The sequence below is a fragment of the Macadamia integrifolia genome, chromosome 8 (genome assembly GCF_013358625.1).
Source record: "Macadamia integrifolia cultivar HAES 741 chromosome 8, SCU_Mint_v3, whole genome shotgun sequence".
Taxonomy (NCBI): Eukaryota; Viridiplantae; Streptophyta; class Magnoliopsida; order Proteales; family Proteaceae; genus Macadamia; species Macadamia integrifolia.
The window spans coordinates 10,322,041-10,341,223 of NC_056564.1; the positions used below are offsets into that span (position 1 = coordinate 10,322,041).

The window sequence follows — 19,183 nt, forward strand, 5'->3', positions numbered from 1 at the left end:
AGAGGGGTGGATGCCTTTGATGACGTGTAGTGGATAGAGTCCTGCCCCATGATCAGGGATCACGTCCCTTAAATGTAAGAGTGGATGCGTGCACGTTTTTGGGTGCCTTACTTGACTGTGCCAAGCCGAGGTGATAGGTTAGTCGAGCCGAGGTGACTGGTAGCATAGCCTGATGGAGGGCCGAGGTGGCAGCACGGCCTGATTGAGGGCCAAGGTGGCAGCACGACCTGATGGAGGGCTGAGGTAGTAGCACAACCTGAGGAGATGCCGAAGTAGCAGCACAACCTGATGAGATGCCAAGGTGGTAGCACGGCCTGATGGAGGGCTGAGGTGGAAACACGGCCTTATTGAGGACCGAGGTGGCAACATGGCCTAATGGAGAGCCGAGGTAGTAGCACGACCTGATGAGATGTCGAGGTGGTAGCACGGCCTGATGGAGGGCCGAGGTGAAAGCACGATCTGATGGAGGGCCAAGGTGGTAGCATGACTTGATGGAGGGCCGAGGAGGTAGCACGGCCTGATGGAGGGCTGAGGAGGTAGCTTGGCCTGATGGAGGGCCGAGGAGGTAGCATGGCCTGAGGAGAGGCCGAGGTGGCAGCACGGCCTGATGGAGGGCCGAGGTGGCAACACGACTTAATTGAGGACTGAGGTGGTAGCACGGCCTGATGAGATGCCGAGGTGGCAGCACGGCCTGATGAGATGCCGATGTGCATCATTGGTCAGGATAATCCCTGCCCGTGCCATGGTTGGGAAGAAATACCCTCATTATGAACAAACAACTAATGAACCAAACAACAAAGAGCTGTGTTGCTTGCTCCAGGACAGAATTCGTGATAAATGTCAGATCTTGGATAGTCATGACTCAACCAGAGGCTAGTGCAAAGTCAGCAAGGCATGCCCATTGCCATAGTTGATCCGCTACTGATTATTTGCCTCCGTGGTTCTATTCCAAGAGTCAAGAGCATTGTCTGATATATGACTGACCATTGTGAAACTCAATTCTACATTGGTGTAGAAATGGCATCTAGAGATGTTGCTAGAGCAATGCATAGAAATGTTGTTGACAAGCATCATCCATCCATTCTCCCCCTATAGTTCTGACACAAGTTTGTGGGTTTTTGTCGGAAGTTCAACTATTAAAACATGCTACCTCTCTTTTGAAGAAATTTTCTTGCATTGATGATTCTTCATCAGTCAACTATACTTGTTGTCATGGGCCTAGGGTCACAACTTTCATTGGCCAATCAACTGTGGTGAAGTCGGAATCAAAAATGGAAAGGAAGACTAGAGACTCTCCGGACCAAATTCATTTGCTTATCAATCACAAACTTCAAGTGGTCACTATGAATAATTGGGACCAAAAAGTACATGCCATTTGCTTGGTAGTTATAAAAAGAAATAACGAAGGGAATGGATGATTTTTTTTTTTTTTTGGGTTGGGGGTGAGGGGGGTTCAAGTGTAAGGGCCTATTGGAAAGCAAGAAAATTGATGCAAACCAAGCACTGATGCACTTGAGGAGAGTTGATCAAGTGACCAACCCTCGAGTAGGTACTCCACTGAGTACTATAAAGTGCAACTATGAGGCCAAGGCCAAAGTGTGCGGATGGATGAACTTAAGTCTCAGACATTGGCAATCCATATATTTCCCAGTGTCATCTTTGGACTAAACAGGCCATTCCAATGTGAGGGGAAATATTAATTTCAGTAGTAATTTAATGCATATAAGGCCTTCTAACTTATAAGGGACTTAAGTTATGGCCACTGGCCAGTTCCTGAGCCTCGAGAGTCTGAGACCTCCAACTCCTGGATCCTGCTCAATGCTCTCCCAAGTCCCATCTAAGTTCTCAACAACAACTAAAAACCAAAGAAAGCTAAGGCCCCTTTTGATAACGTTTTTTCCGTTTCTATTTCAAAAAGCGGCAGAAACAGAAATTTCTATTTCTGGGAACAAAAACGGAATTTTGGGTGTTTGATAAACCTCTTGTTTCTTGAAACATTTCTCTATCGTAGAAGCCAGCCTGGCCAATTTCGATGCCGTCCCCCACCTCCACTCCGCCTTCTCCACACATCCATAATCCCCCATCTTCCAAGCCAACCAAAACAGCTCCGCTGCCCCACTTCTCAGTTGAACCACCACCACCATCAACACCATCAACGAACAACATGTTCCTTGCACCCTCTCAGAATGACCGAATAGCTCCTAAGACCCTATTTCTTCGGTGACGAAGTTGCCTAGATCTTACCTCACCATCACCATTGATGATAGGCCGGTGCTCCTGCTGCCTCGACATGGTAGCTTCAAGCTGACGAAGAGTCTTGGAGAATACCCCAGAGAGGGCCGCACGGTTGACTTCTCTCAAAGTCACGAAACCTTCACGGAGGTTCTCATCGATGAGCTTCTTTGCCAAACCCTCATGACTTCATACTTGTGAGAGCTTGGCCAGTATGTATCATCATCTCTCCCTTTATATGATCCATAAATCAAAGAAGTTTTTGAAAAAAAAAAAAGAAAATAGATTCTGCCCTAGTTCTTACAAATTGGCATAGGAGATTCCTTAGCAATCTCGAACGTACCAAGCCAAACTCTAGCGCCGTTGTTCGCCAGATCTCTGATCTCCATCGTAATTTTCCCCCATGGCCGTTGTCTTTTTTTTTTTTTGGTAGAATGGCTATTGTCTTACTCCTCTGTAATGCTTCCCCTTCAATGGAGCTGCAGCTAGAGCCATCACTGAAGTTGACTTCTTCGGTACCGTCGATGATGCCGTAGTCACAACTGATGAAGCCAAAGTTAAAGCCGAAGCCATCGGTTGCTCCTGAAACATATTGCCAAAAGTCGATTCCTGAGGCTCTACTTTTTCGCTCCTCTCCCCTTCAACCCAGGGTCTGCCATCGATTTTGGTGTCCTCTTCCATGAGAAACTTTTCTACCTTGAAGCCCTCAACGTTGATTCCTCCGCTCAGCTCCGATCGACTCCCTCAAGTTCGTCGAGAAATGTCTAATTCAATGGGCATCGAATGCTCAGACATCGGTGTGGAGGGAATAATGTCGGGTTTGGGGGAAAGAAAGGTCCATAAGTCTATTTCCAAATACGCCGAAACAAGTAGAACATGTTTCGTCATTTCTATTTCTTGAACCATAAATCAATATAAATTCTTATTTATGTTTTTGAAATAAGTAGTGAATTGAACAAAAAGCATTTGGTAAAATTGTTTCATTTCACTTGTTTTCAGAGATAGATATTGAAATTTCTACCTATTTATGGTTCAAGAAATGACCCAAGAAACTTGTTTCGCTGTTTCTGGAAACGACTCTTGGCCATTCTTTCGCTGGTTACTATCGACTTCTAGAAACATGACTTATCAAACACCTTCAATTCCGTTTTTGTTTCTAGAAATGAAAATTTATGTTTCTGTCATTTCTTGAAACAGAAACGGCAGAAACATTATCAAATGGGCCCTAAGAAGCCACATATGTGTTTCACAAGTCATAACAATCTTCTGGACCGATGGAGGTTAACCCAAAGGTGGTCAAAATAGTAACAACAGTAGTCGTTTGATTCTGGCCACCAGCTTGTGTAGACGCCCCTACAATAATGCATTTATGTTCCTTTGTTGTGTAAATGCCAGCCACTATAGAGTATAGATTGGTTTTTCTAGGCCTGCTTCTACTTATACTCTTGGATTTGGGATTTTTTTATGGTTCAGACTTTCCACGTACTTTATCTATCATTTTTTGGATTAGTTCAGAGTTCAGATGCTTACGTTGTTTAGCTACGTTTGAGGCACACTACCATCATCCTCTCCTCTTTTGAAATCCCCAAGAGGAAATTGGGAATATAGAGAAGGCTTATTGGTTCATAATTTTCTCAGTCCCTGATTCAGGCTTCATCAAGGTTGGCCTTTCGTTGGTTGGTTGGGTGGCTCAGTTTCTTCACTCTCTTTTTTGTTTAATTGTAGAGCCTGAGGAAGCATTAACCTTCTTTGCCTTCTTCTTCTTCTTCTTCTTCTTCTTCTTCTTCTTCACCTTCTCTCTAACTACTCTTTATAGAATAGGAATTCAAATTCAATTTTTTCCAAATGGGTAGAAAAATTACCCGCTGATGCGGTAAAAATTGATCGGAAGATCTTCCCTACAGTTCCTGGTGCTTTGGCCGACCTACACAGAAGAGATGACAGGGGAGAGCTGAGCTGACCCGACGAGGGACTCTTCGATGCCTAAGTCAGATCTTTCCACAACAGATGCTCAAGAGAGATTTTTCAGTAAAAGAAGAAGTGAGTGATCAATCCCTCCTCTATGATGGATGCTTACCTTGGTATTTATAGGCTGTTGATGGAGAGAGAAGGAGGGGCGTTTGTGGAGAGTCCAGTTTAGACATAGAGTCCTTGAGGGGAGTGGCACTGTAATTCTGGGAATATTTCGGGTTCTAGGGCATATTCTGGGAATATTCTCCGTTGATCTCAGAGGTGCAAGTCATGAGTAGGGTGGACGCCTCTAATGACGTGTAGTGGATAGAGTCCTGACCCCATGATCAACGATCACATCCCTTGAATGTAGGAGTGGATGTGTGCACGTTTCTAGGTGCATTACTTAACTGTGTCAAGCCGAGGTGATAGGTTGGTCGAGCCGAGGTGACAGGTTGGTCGAGCCGAGGTGACAGGTTAGTCAAGCCAAGGTGACTAGTAGTACAACCTGATGGAGGGCCAAGCTGGTAGCACAACCTGATGGAGGGCCAAGGTGTTAGCATGGCCTGATGGAGGGTCGAGATGGCAGCACGGCCTGATGGAGGGCCAAGGTGCATCACAGCCTGATGAGAAGCACGACCTAATGGAGGGCCGAGGTGGCAGCACGGCCTGCCTGATGGAGGGCCTAGGTGGCAGCACGGCCTGATGGAGGGCCGAGGTGGCAGCACGGCTTAATGGAGGGCCGAGGTGGCAGCACGGCCTGATGGAGGGCTGAGGTGGCAGCACAGCCTGATGGAGGGCCTAGGTGGCAGCACGGCCTGATGGAGGGCCGAGGTGGCAGCACGGCTTAATGGAGGGCCGAGGTGGCAGCACGGCCTGATGGAGGGTCGAGGTAGTGGGTCAGTCCTGTTTAGGTTTGCATACACGCTTCAGTCGTGCTGAGGAAGGGCACATTTTTCCTCATCACCAGCCCCCCGCTCTAACAGTTTGAATCGATCTGCTAGAGCATTTAATTCGATGCAAAACACGTTGCTTCACTTTCTCAGCCAAGGCTGCTCAATGGTTTGAGGACGTGGCTGTCACTTTTTCAAAGGCGAAGGAGGCAAAGCGCCTTCATGGGGAACCGTACAAGATCACAGGTCAACTGGAGGTTGAGAAAAAAATGGCCCAATCTGTGGAGGTCCGTGCCAATGATGTCTGATTGATAACTGGAGAGCTAGAACCGAAGGTTGCTAAGCAGCTCAATGCTAACACCAACTTGATGAAGGAGAATGATGCTCTCTAGGATGAGTTGTCTAAGACTCAGGGCGCTCGCAAGGAGGAGGAGCTCGCAGCTAGGGTTGGCGAGTTAGAAAGGCAACATCGGGCCGAGTTGGAGGTCAAAGAGGTGGTGAACCCCTAGGCTTGTCAGAAGTTGGTTGACATTAACATTGCTTCGTTTCAGGTCAACTCAAACGATGCCATCCGGTTCATCCCAAGTAAGATGCCAGGCTACAATCTGACGGACTATGAGTAGCGTGTTCCTGTCCCTGCTACTTTGGTGCAGCTCTGTAGCTCAGTTGACGTTGGTGAAGAGGTGATCTGACTCGAAGGATAGCCAAGTGAAGAGCTAGGCCCGTGGATTAGCCCCTCAAGATTAGCCTTGTATATATATATATATTTTTTTTTTTTTATGTAGATGTCTCCTTCGGGAGTGATGTACTTTGAGGGCTTTTTGCATTTTTTTTTTATGAATGAAAAATTTTTTTTGATGTCATCTCTCAGCATTCTTGTGCTTCTTTCTTTATTTTCTTGTACTTTGAGCTGGCTCAAAATGAGTAACTTTTGGAAGAATAAGGACCAGTATAATTGTCTGAGTGTGGCTCCATTCCCTATCTAAGCTCGGAGTTGATCTTCCATGTCTAGCTTATGATCTCTTGAGGTGCCAAGCCTGTGACTAGCCATAGGGGTGCCGAGCTGGGGGTCGATCTTTTGATGTGCCTTGCGTTAAGGTCTTTTGTGGTGCTGAATCGGGGCTGGGGCTTGCATGCTTTATTGCGTAAGGTATTGAGGTATCGAGCCGTGCTCGGGCTTATATGAATTAATGTGTATGGTCTTGAAGTGTTGAGCCATGCTCTGGCTTGAATGCCTTAATGCGTAAGGGCTTGAGGTGTTGAGCCGTGCTCGGGCTTGGGTGCCTTAGTGCCTAAGTCGTGCTCGGTTTACGTGCCTTACTGCATGCCGAGCTGGGCTCAGGCTTGCATGCCTTAGTGCTTAAGGGCTTGAGGTGCCGAGTTGGGGCTCGGGCTTGCATTCCTTAGTGCGTAAGGGCTTAAGGTGCCGAGCTGGGGCTCGGGCTTGCATGCCTTAGTGCGTAAGGGCTTAAGGTGCCGAGCTGGGGCTCGGGCTTGCATGCCTTAGTGCGTAAGGGCTTAAGGTGTCGAGCCAAGGCTCAGGCGTGCATGCCTTAGTGCATAAGGGCTTAAGGTGCTGAGCCGGGGCTTGGGCTTGCATGCCTTAGTGCATATGGGCTTGAGGTGCAGAGCTGGGGCTCGGCCTTGTATGCCTTAGTGCGTAAGGGCTTGAGGTGTCGAACTGGGGCTCGGGCTTGAATGACTTAATGCATAAGGGCTTGATGTGCCTAGCCGGGGCACGGGCTTGAATGCCTTAATACGTAAGGGCTTGATGTGCCAAGCTGGGTTCGGGCTTAGATGCAGCCAAGCTTGTACCTCGGTCTTAGATGATGCGAGCTGTAGCTCGGTCTTAGATGCTGTCGAGCTGTAGCCTATCTCTATGCTTTAGTTGTTAAGGTCTTTGTTTCCTTAGAAGAGCCAGATATTTGGGAGAAGCTTCATAGTATATTGATCTGTGGTATGCACTTGGGACAAATATATTACTTCAAAATAGAATCTAATCCGCTCCGTGAATAAAAACTGAGATATGGAAGCTGAGGTGCTAACAATATAAAATCTATAAGACTAACACCCAATCGATGGGATTTCAATGCATCTACTAATAAAATTGTCTACTAATAAAAGTGTCTCCTGGCCTCAGTGATTGGGATAGTAAGCAGCTGTTCTACTGGCTCGGATCGGGTCAGGAGGTTTTCATCTCAGTAATCAACAATTTCTACCGTAAATGCTAGGCCCGAGCATGGTTTCTCAATGGATTTTATGAAGTTTGCATAGCATTCCTGGGATTCCTTTTGACTGGACTTACATTCACTAACTCCATTTCTAACGGGGAATTTGACTTTCATATGCTTAGTGGACACAATCGCCCCAAGGCCATTGAGACCAGGTCAGCCAAGGATTACGTTGTAGGGTGAGGCAATCTTGGCAACCATAAAAGAAACCATGGTAGTGGCTATCAGAGCTCCCTGCCCAATGGTTACGGGCAAGTCTACAACTCCTTCCAGCTCTACTGGTGTGCCTGAAAATCCGTACAAGGGTCCTGGAGCTACCTTTAAGGTCCCAGTGCCAAGCCCTAGTTTTGTGAAGGCTTCGTACGACATGAGGTCAACGGAGGCTCCTGTGTCCACTAGGACCCTGTGGAAGGGGTGGTTTGCCACCACTATTTGAACTATGGTAGCGTCGTTATGAGGCCAGTTCAACTCTTACAGATCTCTGTCAGAGAACGTAATGAATGGATCCGTTCGAAGGGGTTTGGCAGGCTGTTCCGTGATGCATACGAACTGCGCATGGGCTTTGGATTTTCTGATTGATTTCTCCATGGGTCCGCCCATGATTTTTAGAATAGCTGGACCCACGGGTTGGTTATCGTAAGCGTCAGCTCGGTCCGTGGCTGGTTCCTTGGACGGCTTAGTCCTATCTCGACTCGGCCTTGCATCATCTCTCCTCTGCTCAAGCCAGTTCCCTCATATTTTTGCTTCAAATACTTGTTAAGGTATCTATCTTTGATGAGCTCATCAATTTCCCTTTTCAGAGAATTGCAGTCTTCAGTGTCATGCCCATGGTCTCGGTGGTATCGGTAATACCGGTTGAGGTGCTCTTGGATCTCTAAGAGCAGGTTTGTTCGGGAACGATCAAGTTCATATCGCTCGAGTTCATTAGTGTCAAGAGGCCGATCTATTCTATTCTTCTTTGGCTCACGGAATCGTCCCTAGGCCTCAAAGTCCTTTTCTTCTCCTTATTCGACTGATCACCTATCTCTCTGGCGGCCAGGATTTCTTCCATGTTGATGTATTGATTGCATCGTCTTAACAACTTGGGCATTGTTTCAGGCAAGTCAAGGGCCAGAGACTGGACCAGATCAGGGTGCATTACCCCATTTTACAACATGCTATACGCCACTCCTTTCTATAGGTTTAGGTTTTTTACCTCCAGTGTCGCCTTGGTGAATCGGGTAAGGAACTCTCTTATAGTCTCTCTCGCTCCCTGCCTCATGTTCATCATGTTTTGTGTAGTTTGCTTCTGCTTCATACTTGCTTGGAAATGTGTGAGGAACACTTTTGTTAGCTCTTCATAGCTGTGGATGGATCGGGGCCACAAGTTACATCCATACCAGCGCTACTCCTTTTAATGAGGCTATAAAGGCTCAGCAGAGAATGGCGTCTAACCTACCATGAACCGTTATGGCCGAGCTGTAATACAGCAGATGATCATAGGGATTTGAGATGCCGTCATATCCATTGAAGATGGGTATCACGAAATTTGAGGGCAGCTCGGCGTCTATTAGTTCGTTGGATAGTGCATTGTGGGCCGGAGCTACAGTTATGTCGGCCAGGTGCCTTTGTCTCTGCATTCCTTCTACTTGCTCAGTGATGCACTGGATGCGGCTCTCCAGGTCGTCCCCTCTCTCCTCGGCTCGATGATCCTGGGATCGGCGTGCCCTTTCACCTCTTATGGGGCTTCTTTCTCAGCCTTGGTGACCACTAGGCCGATCTTGGCCTTGCCGTGGTGCGCCACTGGTCGGCCTGATGGGTGAGGTCTGACCCCCAAGGGGTTGATCTTGCTGTTCTTCTCTATGCGGATGCACGCCTCTAGTGAGTCTTTGGGGTGACAGCTGGCGTCTTCCTACCCAGGGGGGATCTATGGGCATCATGTGTCTCTGGACTCCAATGACGTGCGGAACAGCAAGCTCTTCCGTTCTGGGCAAGAACGGGACTTGCTTGTGCGCCTCAGTTGGAGAGCGGGGTGGTACTGAGTGAACAATACGTGATGTTCTGGCCGACCCCCTCCTTGCTTTTGATTAAGGGGTGACATTGTTGTCAGGAAATTCATCATTGAGTTGTCTGCCCGGAACTGGCCTAGGCGGCTGAGCTAAACTAGTCCGTGGTACTGGAAGTGCCGAGCGGAAATGACATATAAAGTCCCACACCAGTGTGTTTGTCGCTAACACCTATAGCTGCAGGCTCTGCATCTGCTCTTCCATGTTTTGGTGAGTTACCCGGGATGATGGGACATTGCGAGATAGTTGAGGGTTCTGCTCTCGCTGATCCCCCTCTCCCTGGGCAAGTTGCGCATCAGGCCTGGTTTGCTGGGGTCCTTATGGAGGGGTCTCTGTTGGGACATTCTCCTGCTCTGCCATTGGTGGTGAAGGGGGATGTCCAAATGGTAACTCATGGGTGGATCTTATTCGTGTTGTCGTAAAAGAAAAGACCTTGTCACTCCTTAATTGCATTGGTCCAATGTGACTTTTTGTAATTGATTCCCATGGACGGTGCCAATCTGATGCGGATAAAATTTAGCGAAGGAGCTTCCCTGCAGCTCCTGGTGCTTTGGCCAACCTGCACAGAAGAGATGACAGGGGAGAGCCGGGTTGACCTGACGAGGGACTCTCCGATGCCTAAGTCAGATCTTTCCACAGTAGATGCTCAAGAGAGCTTTTCCAGTAAAAGGAGTGAGTGATCGATCCTCCATGATGGAGGCTTACCTTGGTATTTATAGGCTGCTGATGGAGAGAGAAGAAGGGCCTTTTGCGGAGAGTCCAGTTTAGGCGTAGAGTCCTTGAGGAGAGTAGCATTGTGATTCTAAGGGAATATTCTGGGTCCCAGGGCATATTCTAGGAATATTCTCCATTGATCTCAGAGGTGCAAGTCGTGAGAGGGGTGGACGCCTCTGATGACGTGTAGTGGATAGAGTCCTGCCCCTATGATCAGGGATCACGTCCCTTGAATGTAGGAGTGGATGTGTGCACGTTTCTGGGTGCATTACTTGACTGTGCTGAGCCAAGGTGACAGGTTGGTCGAGCTGAGGTGACCAGTAGCACAGCCTGATGGAGGGCCGAGATGGCAGCACGGCCTGATGGAGGGCCGAGGTGGAAGCACGGCCTAATGGAGGGCCGAGGTGGCAGCACAGCCTGATGGAGGGCCAAGGTAGTGGATCAGTCCTATTCAGGTTTGCATACATGCTTCAGCCGTGCTAAGGAAGGGGACATATTTTGCCTCATCACCCGCCAAAACATAAATCCTTCATTCTTCAAAGTCCTCCTCGGTGACTGCTCAAAGTGACTGGTGTGATGCAAGTTTGAATTCTTTTTTCTGTTTATTTTATCTTTTCCCCATTTGGTTGTTGCAACAAATATTCGGTCCTAAACGGGGGTTTTTATTTTTATCTTTTGCAGAAGATACCAAGAGATTTCATCGAGCATGTCAATGGGAAATTGCCAGGAAACTTCAACCTTCGAAGTGGTAATGGAACATATTGGTGTGTAAAGGTGAAGAAAATCAAGGATGGTTGGTTTTTCCTGAAGGGTTGGAATCGTTTTGTAAAGTTCCATTTTTTGAAAGTTGGGGAGTTCTTAATTTTCACTTACAGAGGTGATTCCAAGTTCAGTGTCACCATTTTCGATAGAAGTGCATGCGAAAAAGAGCTTCCTTTAACCAAGTGGAGGAGGAGAAACGATCATGAAGGAGAAGAACGCAAGACCCAATTCACCAAGGAAGTTGTTGAGCCTCGTGAGTTCCTTTTTGGGATTTTATTTTTCTTTTCAGAAATTTTTAAAACCTCATTCAAGAACGTAAGATTGTATTCTATCTGCATCTCTTCTCAGCTATGTTTCATTTATAGGGGAAGAATTGGTCGAGAAAAAAAAGATAGGTGTTCACAAGATTAGAATAAATGGGAGGCTTGAATCAGTTCACTTACTGGAAACAGAGCGTCCACATCTCACCCAAATTTTGAAGCCCAATTTAAGAAATCAGATTGTGAGCTTTTTTTGTTCCTTTCCAAATTGCCTCCTACACTTCGGTTTGGTTTCATTTTGCTTCATCTTCCAGGCTTATTCAGGGTCTTATTCTTCTTCTTCTACTTGGTTTTGGATTTTTAGACTTTTCCGAAAGCTCTGTTAGCAGAGACTGGCCTTGTAGGTAAGGAGAGAATATTGCTTTGGAATCCTCAAGGGAGGTCGTGGCCAATGAGGTTGCATTTAAAGAAAGATGGACGTGGGCAGATCACAACTGGATGGAATGATTTCTGCAAAGAAAACAACCTGGTAAATGGTGATGCTATCGTCTTTTGAGTTCTTACAGGAAGGAACAGGGGATGATGATGATGCAACATGTGTCCATATTTTCCAAGTAGCTGCAGAAAATTTAGAGCCCACCAGCTCTAATTTGATGCTAACATACCACAACAATGGCTGCTGCAATGGTGGAAATGTGAACTTATGCTAACAATTGTGAAACCAGAGCACTTACTAGTCCTGCTCTCAAAGAAGTACAGCTATTGGAACGATACACAGTTTCTCAGTTGTTATTATTGTGGTGGAAATCCTGTATGATTTTAGTAGTAGCAGTTTAAGGCTTTTTCTCTTACTGAAATGTTCAAAGAGATCCTCCCCTGATAAAGACTTTTGTTGACTCTACCCACAAATTGTAAGGTTTTTAGGGACCTTCAAGAAATGCTTCTTAAACAATCACAACAGATGGTTTAATCTGACAATCATAAAAACTAGACTCAAAACACCATTCTTTCCAAACTTAGGAGTCCCAATACTTGGCATCTCTCTGTTTTAGGGATGCCCCTCAGCTAATTGGGCTAGTTAGTTGTTGTGGGTGGAATGAACACTTCCTCCCAAGAACTTCACTGGCCTCTTTTTAGCAACAGAATCTAGCATTGCTAATTGGGCTAGCTAGTTGTGTCAGAAATCCGCTGGCAAAATGCCCTTGCACATTCTGTATAAGTGATAAATACTTGAACTCTGCTTTATGAAGAGTTCGGTGGAGATAAACTCGATAAAGGGATTTGAGATTTGGTTTCCTTTCCTTTACTGGTCTAACACAAACTCTGGAAAACCTAGAGATTGTGGATTATTCATACTCAAACTTTCAAGTAATTTAAGATTGGAGCTCACAAACAAATAACATTTGGGGGACACATAAGATGATGCAGCAAGGGTTTTTAGACTTGAATGCTCTGGCTCCTTGAAGCACACTCTTTCTTGGATCATAGTAGGCCTCTTTGCAACTGAATCCTCTGCATTTGCTGACCACACATGATGTGAATGTCTCCATTGCACAAATCTACATTTTATTGAAAAAATTGATAGACAAATGGACTATTATGCATTCAAAAACCTGATTTTAAAAGACATGTTTGCATGTTTCAATCATAGCCTTTCTTGAAGTAGCAGTGTTCTGGCTTGGCCTCGGAGGAGAACTATAGATTTCCATAAGGTCATAAAAATTTGAGTTCCCATTGTATCTGGAACTAAAAAGTGATTGTCATATATATAATGATATTTTATAGTTCTGGATATTTAGTATAAGGAGATAGGATTATGGCTCTGCCATGTAGACAGTTCTAGATAGATGGCTCATCATGCAGGCACTGGGATCAAGCTCTTCAATGCTTTCTAATGCTGTAATTCCCACGGCAAAAAAATGGATCAGTATGCTCATGATATAAAGTCAAATCACAATTCACCCAAAAACAAGGTCAAATCACTTTCATGGTTACAAAACTGTCCAGAAAATTGGATGCTTCTTTAGACTTTCTTTAACAGGTTAAAATAAAAAAGAGCAATATAAGAAGGGATGAATCCTACAAAAGGCTGTGGTCACTGCCACTCAGTTATCTCCACAAAATTGAACTCTCTCTCTGGGGTTCTGATTTGTATCCTGTCAAGAGTGCAGTCACCATTTTATATTTTACATTTACAAAATGGTATAAATAGCAAGTTAAATATCAAAACTTGATATTACTCCTATTGTTAACTGGTCTACCATCAAAATATATAAAGCTCTTTTTTTTCCCCGGCTTGATTCATCATCTATTCAGATCTTAAGGATTTGAATGTAGAATATACATCCACAGAGGCAGCAACATATCGGATTTGGATCCTCGCCAACGATTTTCCCTCCGACCTCTCACATGCATGTAGCCCAACACTTGGGGCCTGGGGGTATGCAGCCCCAGGCTTGCAGTTCTCTGAGTTGGAGAGCTGTTGGAGGGAAAGTCGTTGGAGAGGATCCCAATCCGCAATTTATCTCAACTAATAGAGGCATAATGCATTTACTCAAAATCATCTTAGTGTCAAACCAAATACAGAAATGAAGAAGCATCAATAATTCAAAGCGATATGCAAATAAGAAGTCATATCATTAAATTTCCTATGAGAAGGGTTGAAATAGGGACAACAGATTGCTTTAGGGTTGTTTTTCAAACTTCAAAGTGTACACAAGGCAAAAAATCATTTCCTTCTACTACTACCCTGTAACTCATGATTCATGTTGATCAAGCAATAAACCAACACCTTCATATGAACTTCATAGATCACACCAATATTATAAAAAAATATGAGATATATGAGAGAGAGGGAGAAAGAACGCTTACCAGCCATCCATCTCGAATGTCGGTCTCAAGCATGATCTTGAAGAAATGACAATCTCTTCTCTGGGAGATTCGGGCTATACTAGAGCTTTCTTTCTCTACCCAACAATGGTGCATCGCATGAACAACTTGTGAAGTACTAAGAATGAATTTGCAATTTCCCAACGAAAAGCTAAGAATAATTAAATTGAAGCACCCAAAAAGCCCTGGAAAAAGGATAAATGTACGGCCAATTTCTATTTTGAAAAGCAGATTTTTTTCTGTTGGATTTGATTTCAATTTTTTATTTTGCAGTAGCTGAATCCTCGCAGTTTTCAAAGTTGGAAAATGGAAAGAAAAGAAGAGTTGTCGCCATAATTGTACTTGTTAAGTTTGTCTCGAATTCTTGACCCGTTTTGAAGATTAACCCGATCCGACATATTTTGGTGGTGACCCGAATGGGAAGTTTTCTGAGATCTGTGATGGAAGCAGAGAGGTTGGGCCGATAAGCCCAATCCCGGAGCCCATCACTGATCTCGTATGGGATGAGAGGGCTATGGTTCGACTGGATCTACTACGACCCTAGGGGTGTCAATTCATGGCCTGACCCGACTAAATCGATCAGGATTGACCATTTATAGACCGGCCCGACCAGGACTGTTTATTAAACTTGTCGAGCTTGAGCCCGGCCCGTTTACAAACGGTCGGTCTCGGTTTTGCTACTTGGACCATCGGGCACCCGATCGAGACCAACAGACTAACGCCCGAACGAGATCGACCTATTGTGCACTGTCCTGGCCCGACCCTTTAATGATTGTAGAATACCTATTTTACCCCCCAAATTAAAGAGTAAAAAGTAAAAAGTAAAGACATGTTCACATTTTAAATAATGGTTCTATTTGGTATCATTTATTGATTTATTGTCATTTTTTTGAGCTTGCATGAGTGGGCTGGAATATAATAACACATTTTAAAGAGGGTCCGTTTAAAAATCGGTTAAAGACTGTTTAACATTAAACATGTCCGTAGCCTGGTTAAGGCCCGACTAAAGCCCGATTAAGGTAGCTTGATTATAGCCTGAGGCACCGATCGAATATAAAGTGTACCATGCCCTCAATAACTAAGCCCAACTATGTCCGATGATGATTGAAACGATTTGGATGATAAAGCCCTTTCAGCCAGTCAATTGTGTCTTTCGAATGATGTTTTATAGGAAGTTCTCTCAAAGAAAATAGTTGTAGAGTTATGAGTGAAGTTAGAGAATCTCTACCTCACCAAATCCCTCACCAATAGATTGAGATTGAAGCAACAACTGTATACCCTTCATACGTGTGAAGGTACTTCTATTAAATCCCATATATCTGAGTTTAATTCTATTGTTATTGATTTGAAAATGATAGATGTTAAAATAGACGATGAAGATTTGACCCTATTATTGTTATGTTCTCTGCCTCCATCTTATAAGTATTTTAGGGATACTATGATTTATGGAAGAGAGACAATCTCTATTGTGAATGTCAAAATGAATCTGCAAAGCAAGCAGAAGATTGATAATGAATTGATGTCTACTAATAAATCTGATGGTGTTGATTTGATAGCTAGAGGGAGAACAAATGAAAGGGGTTCAGATGGTGAAGAATGTTAGATCAAAATCTAAGCACAAGAATTTGACCTGTAATTACTGGAAGAAAAAGGGGATATTAAATTTGAATGCTATAAGCTTTTAAATAAGCAGAAAGCAGATAGTGGTGCCCAAAATCAACAGAAGAGATGATTCTGCAAAAGCTAGTATTACTGAAGATGAGAGTAAGGCTGTTATGATTTTAGTGACTGATGACAGAGTCAGTTCATAGGATGAATAGATTCTTGACTCTAGTTGCTCCTACCATATGTGTTCCAATCATGAATGGTTCTCCACATACGAATCAATTCGAGGTGGAGTTGTGTTGATGAGAAATAATTCTTCTTGTAAGACTATTGGAATGTGAACGATCAGTATCAAGATGTATGATGGGATTGTTAGAATCTTGTCTAATGTTAGGCATGTCCCTGATTTGAAGAAGAATCTCATTAATTTAGGTACTCTTGATTCAAATGGGTGCAAGTATACAACTGAAGGTCATAAAGATCAGTAAGGGTATTCTCTTATTGATGAAAAGAATCAAGGTTGGCAGTTTGTATATGTTGCAGGGTACTACAGTCACTGGGTCTGTTGCAGCAGCTTCATCATCTATGTCTGAATCAGATCTCATAAATTTATGGCACATGAGGTTAGGTTATATTAGTGAAAGAGGAATGGCATCATTAAGTAAAAGGGGTTTGCTGTGTGGTCAGAGTACAGAAGCAATGGAGTTCTGTGAGCATTATGTGTTTGGGAAGCAAAAGAGAGTCAGTTTCAGTACTGCTATTCATAGGTCCAAGGGAACTTTTGACTACATTCATTCAGACCTATGGGGGCCCTCCAGGGTTACTTCAAAGGGGGCTAGTTCAAGGTACTTGCTTATTTTCATTGATGATTTCTCTAGGAAGATTTGAGTCTATTTCTTGAAACACAAAAATGAAGTATTTGTCACTTTCAAACAGTGGAAAAATTTACTTGAGAAGCAGACCGGGAAACAAATTAAGAGGTTGAGAACCGATAATGGCCTAGAGTTTTGTGAAGGTGACCTTAATGAGTTCTGTAAAAATGAAGGTATTACAAGACATCATACAGTTGTTAAAACACCCCATCAGAATGGAATGGCAGAGCTTATGAATGAGCTTATGAATAGAATCTTGTTTGAAAAGGCAAGGTGTATGTTATCAAATATAGGATTGGGCAAGGAGTTCTAGGCAGAAGCAATTAACACAGCAACCTTGTTGGTGAATCGATCTCATTGCACAACTATTAAGTGTAAGACTCTAGAAAAAGTTTGGTCAGGTAAGCCTGCAGACTACTCCAACTTAAAAGTATTTGGATGTCATGTTTATGCACATGTGAATGAATAAAAGTTGGAACCTAAGGCTAAGAAATGCATTTTTCTTAGGTATGAATCTGGAGTGAAAGGATACAGATTGTGGTGTCCTAATCCAAAGTCTCCAAAATTTCTTATAAGCAGAAATATTACTTTTGATGAATCTGCTATGTTGCATCCTAGGAAAGAAGCTCATGTTCATTGTGATGAAGGTCAAGAAAAATCTAGAGAGAAGGTGAAGTTTGAAATTGGTGGTTCATCTTCAAATAAAAGCATAATCAACTTCAGTCCAGCTGCCTACTTTTATTAAAGGAGATGGTGCTCAAGAGAATCAAGAAGAAGAACGGGTATGCTGAATTTGTTGCTTATGCATTGTTTATTGTAGATACAATTGAAAATAGTGAGTCTGTAACATATTCTAAAGCGGTTACTTCAGTTGATTCTACAAAATGATTGGTTGCCATGAATGAGAAGATAGAATCTCTTCATAAAAATCAGACTTGTGAGCTTTTCAAACCAAGAACAGAGAAGAAAATTGTTGGCTACAAATGGGTCTTCAAGAAGAAGGAATATGCCACAGGTGTTGAAGATGCTAAGTACAAGGCACGTTTGGTTGCAAAGGGCTACAATCAGGTACAAGAAATTGATTTTAATGATGTTTTTTCACCTATTGTTAAGCATAGTTCTATTCGTGTCCTACTTGCTTTAGTTTCTATGCATGATTTGGAGTTGGAGTAACTTAATGTGAAAACAGTATTCTTGCATGGTGAACTGGAAGAACAGATTTATATACATCAACCTGAAATGTTTGTTATTGAAGGTAAGGAGGACCATGTATGCTTGTTGAAGAAGTCCCTATATGGTTTAAAACATTCTCCTAGACAGTGGTATAAACGGTTTGATTCAGTTATGGCTAGTTTTGGATACTGCATGTGTCAATATGATTGTTGTGTATATTTTAGAAAGCTCTATGATGGGTCATTCATATATTTGGTACTTTCTGTTGATGATATGTTGATTGTAGCAAAAGATAGGAATGAGGTCAACAGTTTGAAGAAACAATTAAATCCTGAATTTGAGATGAAAGATTTGGGGGCAGCAAGCAAGATTCTTGGTATGGAGATCAAGAGGGATAGAAAAGCAGGAAAACTGTAGCTGTCTCAACAGAAGCCCACTGAGAAGGTATTGAATCGTTTTGGCATAAAAGATGCCAAACTTGGAACTACTCCTCTTGCATCTCATTTTAGACTTTCAGCTACTCTGTCTCCTAAGACAGATGAAGAGGTAATATACATGTCACGTGTTCCATACTCTAGTGCAGTTGGCTCTGTTATGTATGCTATGGTTTGCACTCGTCCTGATATTTCACAAGCTGTTAGTGTGGTGAGCAGATATTTGTCATGTCCAGGTAAAGCTCATTGGGAAGCAGTGAAGTGGATACTTAGGTACTTGAAATGGATCTCTGGTGTTTGTTTGGAGTTTGGGAGGAATTGTGATAGTTTATCTGGTTATGTTGATTCAGATTATGTAGGTGATCTTGACAAGAGGAGGTCACTCACAGGCTATGTATTTACTCTTGGAGGAAGTACAGCTAGTTAGAAAGCTACTTTACAGGCTACAGTTGCATTATCTACTACTAAAGCAGAGTATATGGCAGTGACTGAGGCAATTAAAGAAGCTATATTGGCTTAAAGTTGATGGGAGATCTCAGCATGGATCATGGGGTGACTGTTGTCCATTGTGATAGCCAGAGTGCTATTCACTTGACTAAAGATCTGATGTATCATGAGAGGACAAAGCAGAATGATGTTCGATATCATTTCATCAAAGAGATAATTGCTCAGGGTAATATTCAAATGTTGAAGAATGGTACTGAAGACAATCCAGCTGATATGTTGACTAAGCCTTTGTGTGTTGGTAAGTTCGAGCATTGCTTAAACTTACTTGGTATTTGTTGTGTTTGAGTTTAGTCATTTGGAGGGTTATTGGAGAAGATGAAAACTTTAGCTATTTATTTGTTTGTTGGAGGAGAATTCAAGCTAAGGTGGAGATTTGTTAAGTTTGTCTCAAATTCTTGACCCGTTTTGAAGATTGACCCGATCTGACATATTTTGGTGGCGACCCGAATGGAAAGTTTTCTGAGATCTGTGATAGAAGCAACGGGGTTGGGCCGATAGGCCCAAGCCTGGAGCCCAACACTAATCTCGTATGGGGGAGCGGGGTATGGTTTGATTGGATCGACTCTGACCCGATGGGTCGACCCACGACTTGGAGTATATAATGTACTATTGTCTT

General features: G+C 43.6%; 1 protein-coding gene across 1 annotated transcript; it reads left to right on the forward strand.

The window, feature by feature from the left end:
• The first annotated feature begins 9,578 nt into the window (after positions 1 to 9,578).
• On the forward strand, positions 9,579 to 11,643 carry LOC122086699 (putative B3 domain-containing protein Os03g0621600). The gene is made up of 4 exons (XM_042655690.1): positions 9,579 to 9,737; positions 10,747 to 11,080; positions 11,193 to 11,329; positions 11,452 to 11,643. The coding sequence occupies exons 1-4, from the start codon at positions 9,579 to 9,581 to the stop codon at positions 11,641 to 11,643; spliced, it is 822 nt and encodes a 273-aa protein (XP_042511624.1).
• Positions 11,644 to 19,183: the final 7,540 nt, after the last annotated feature.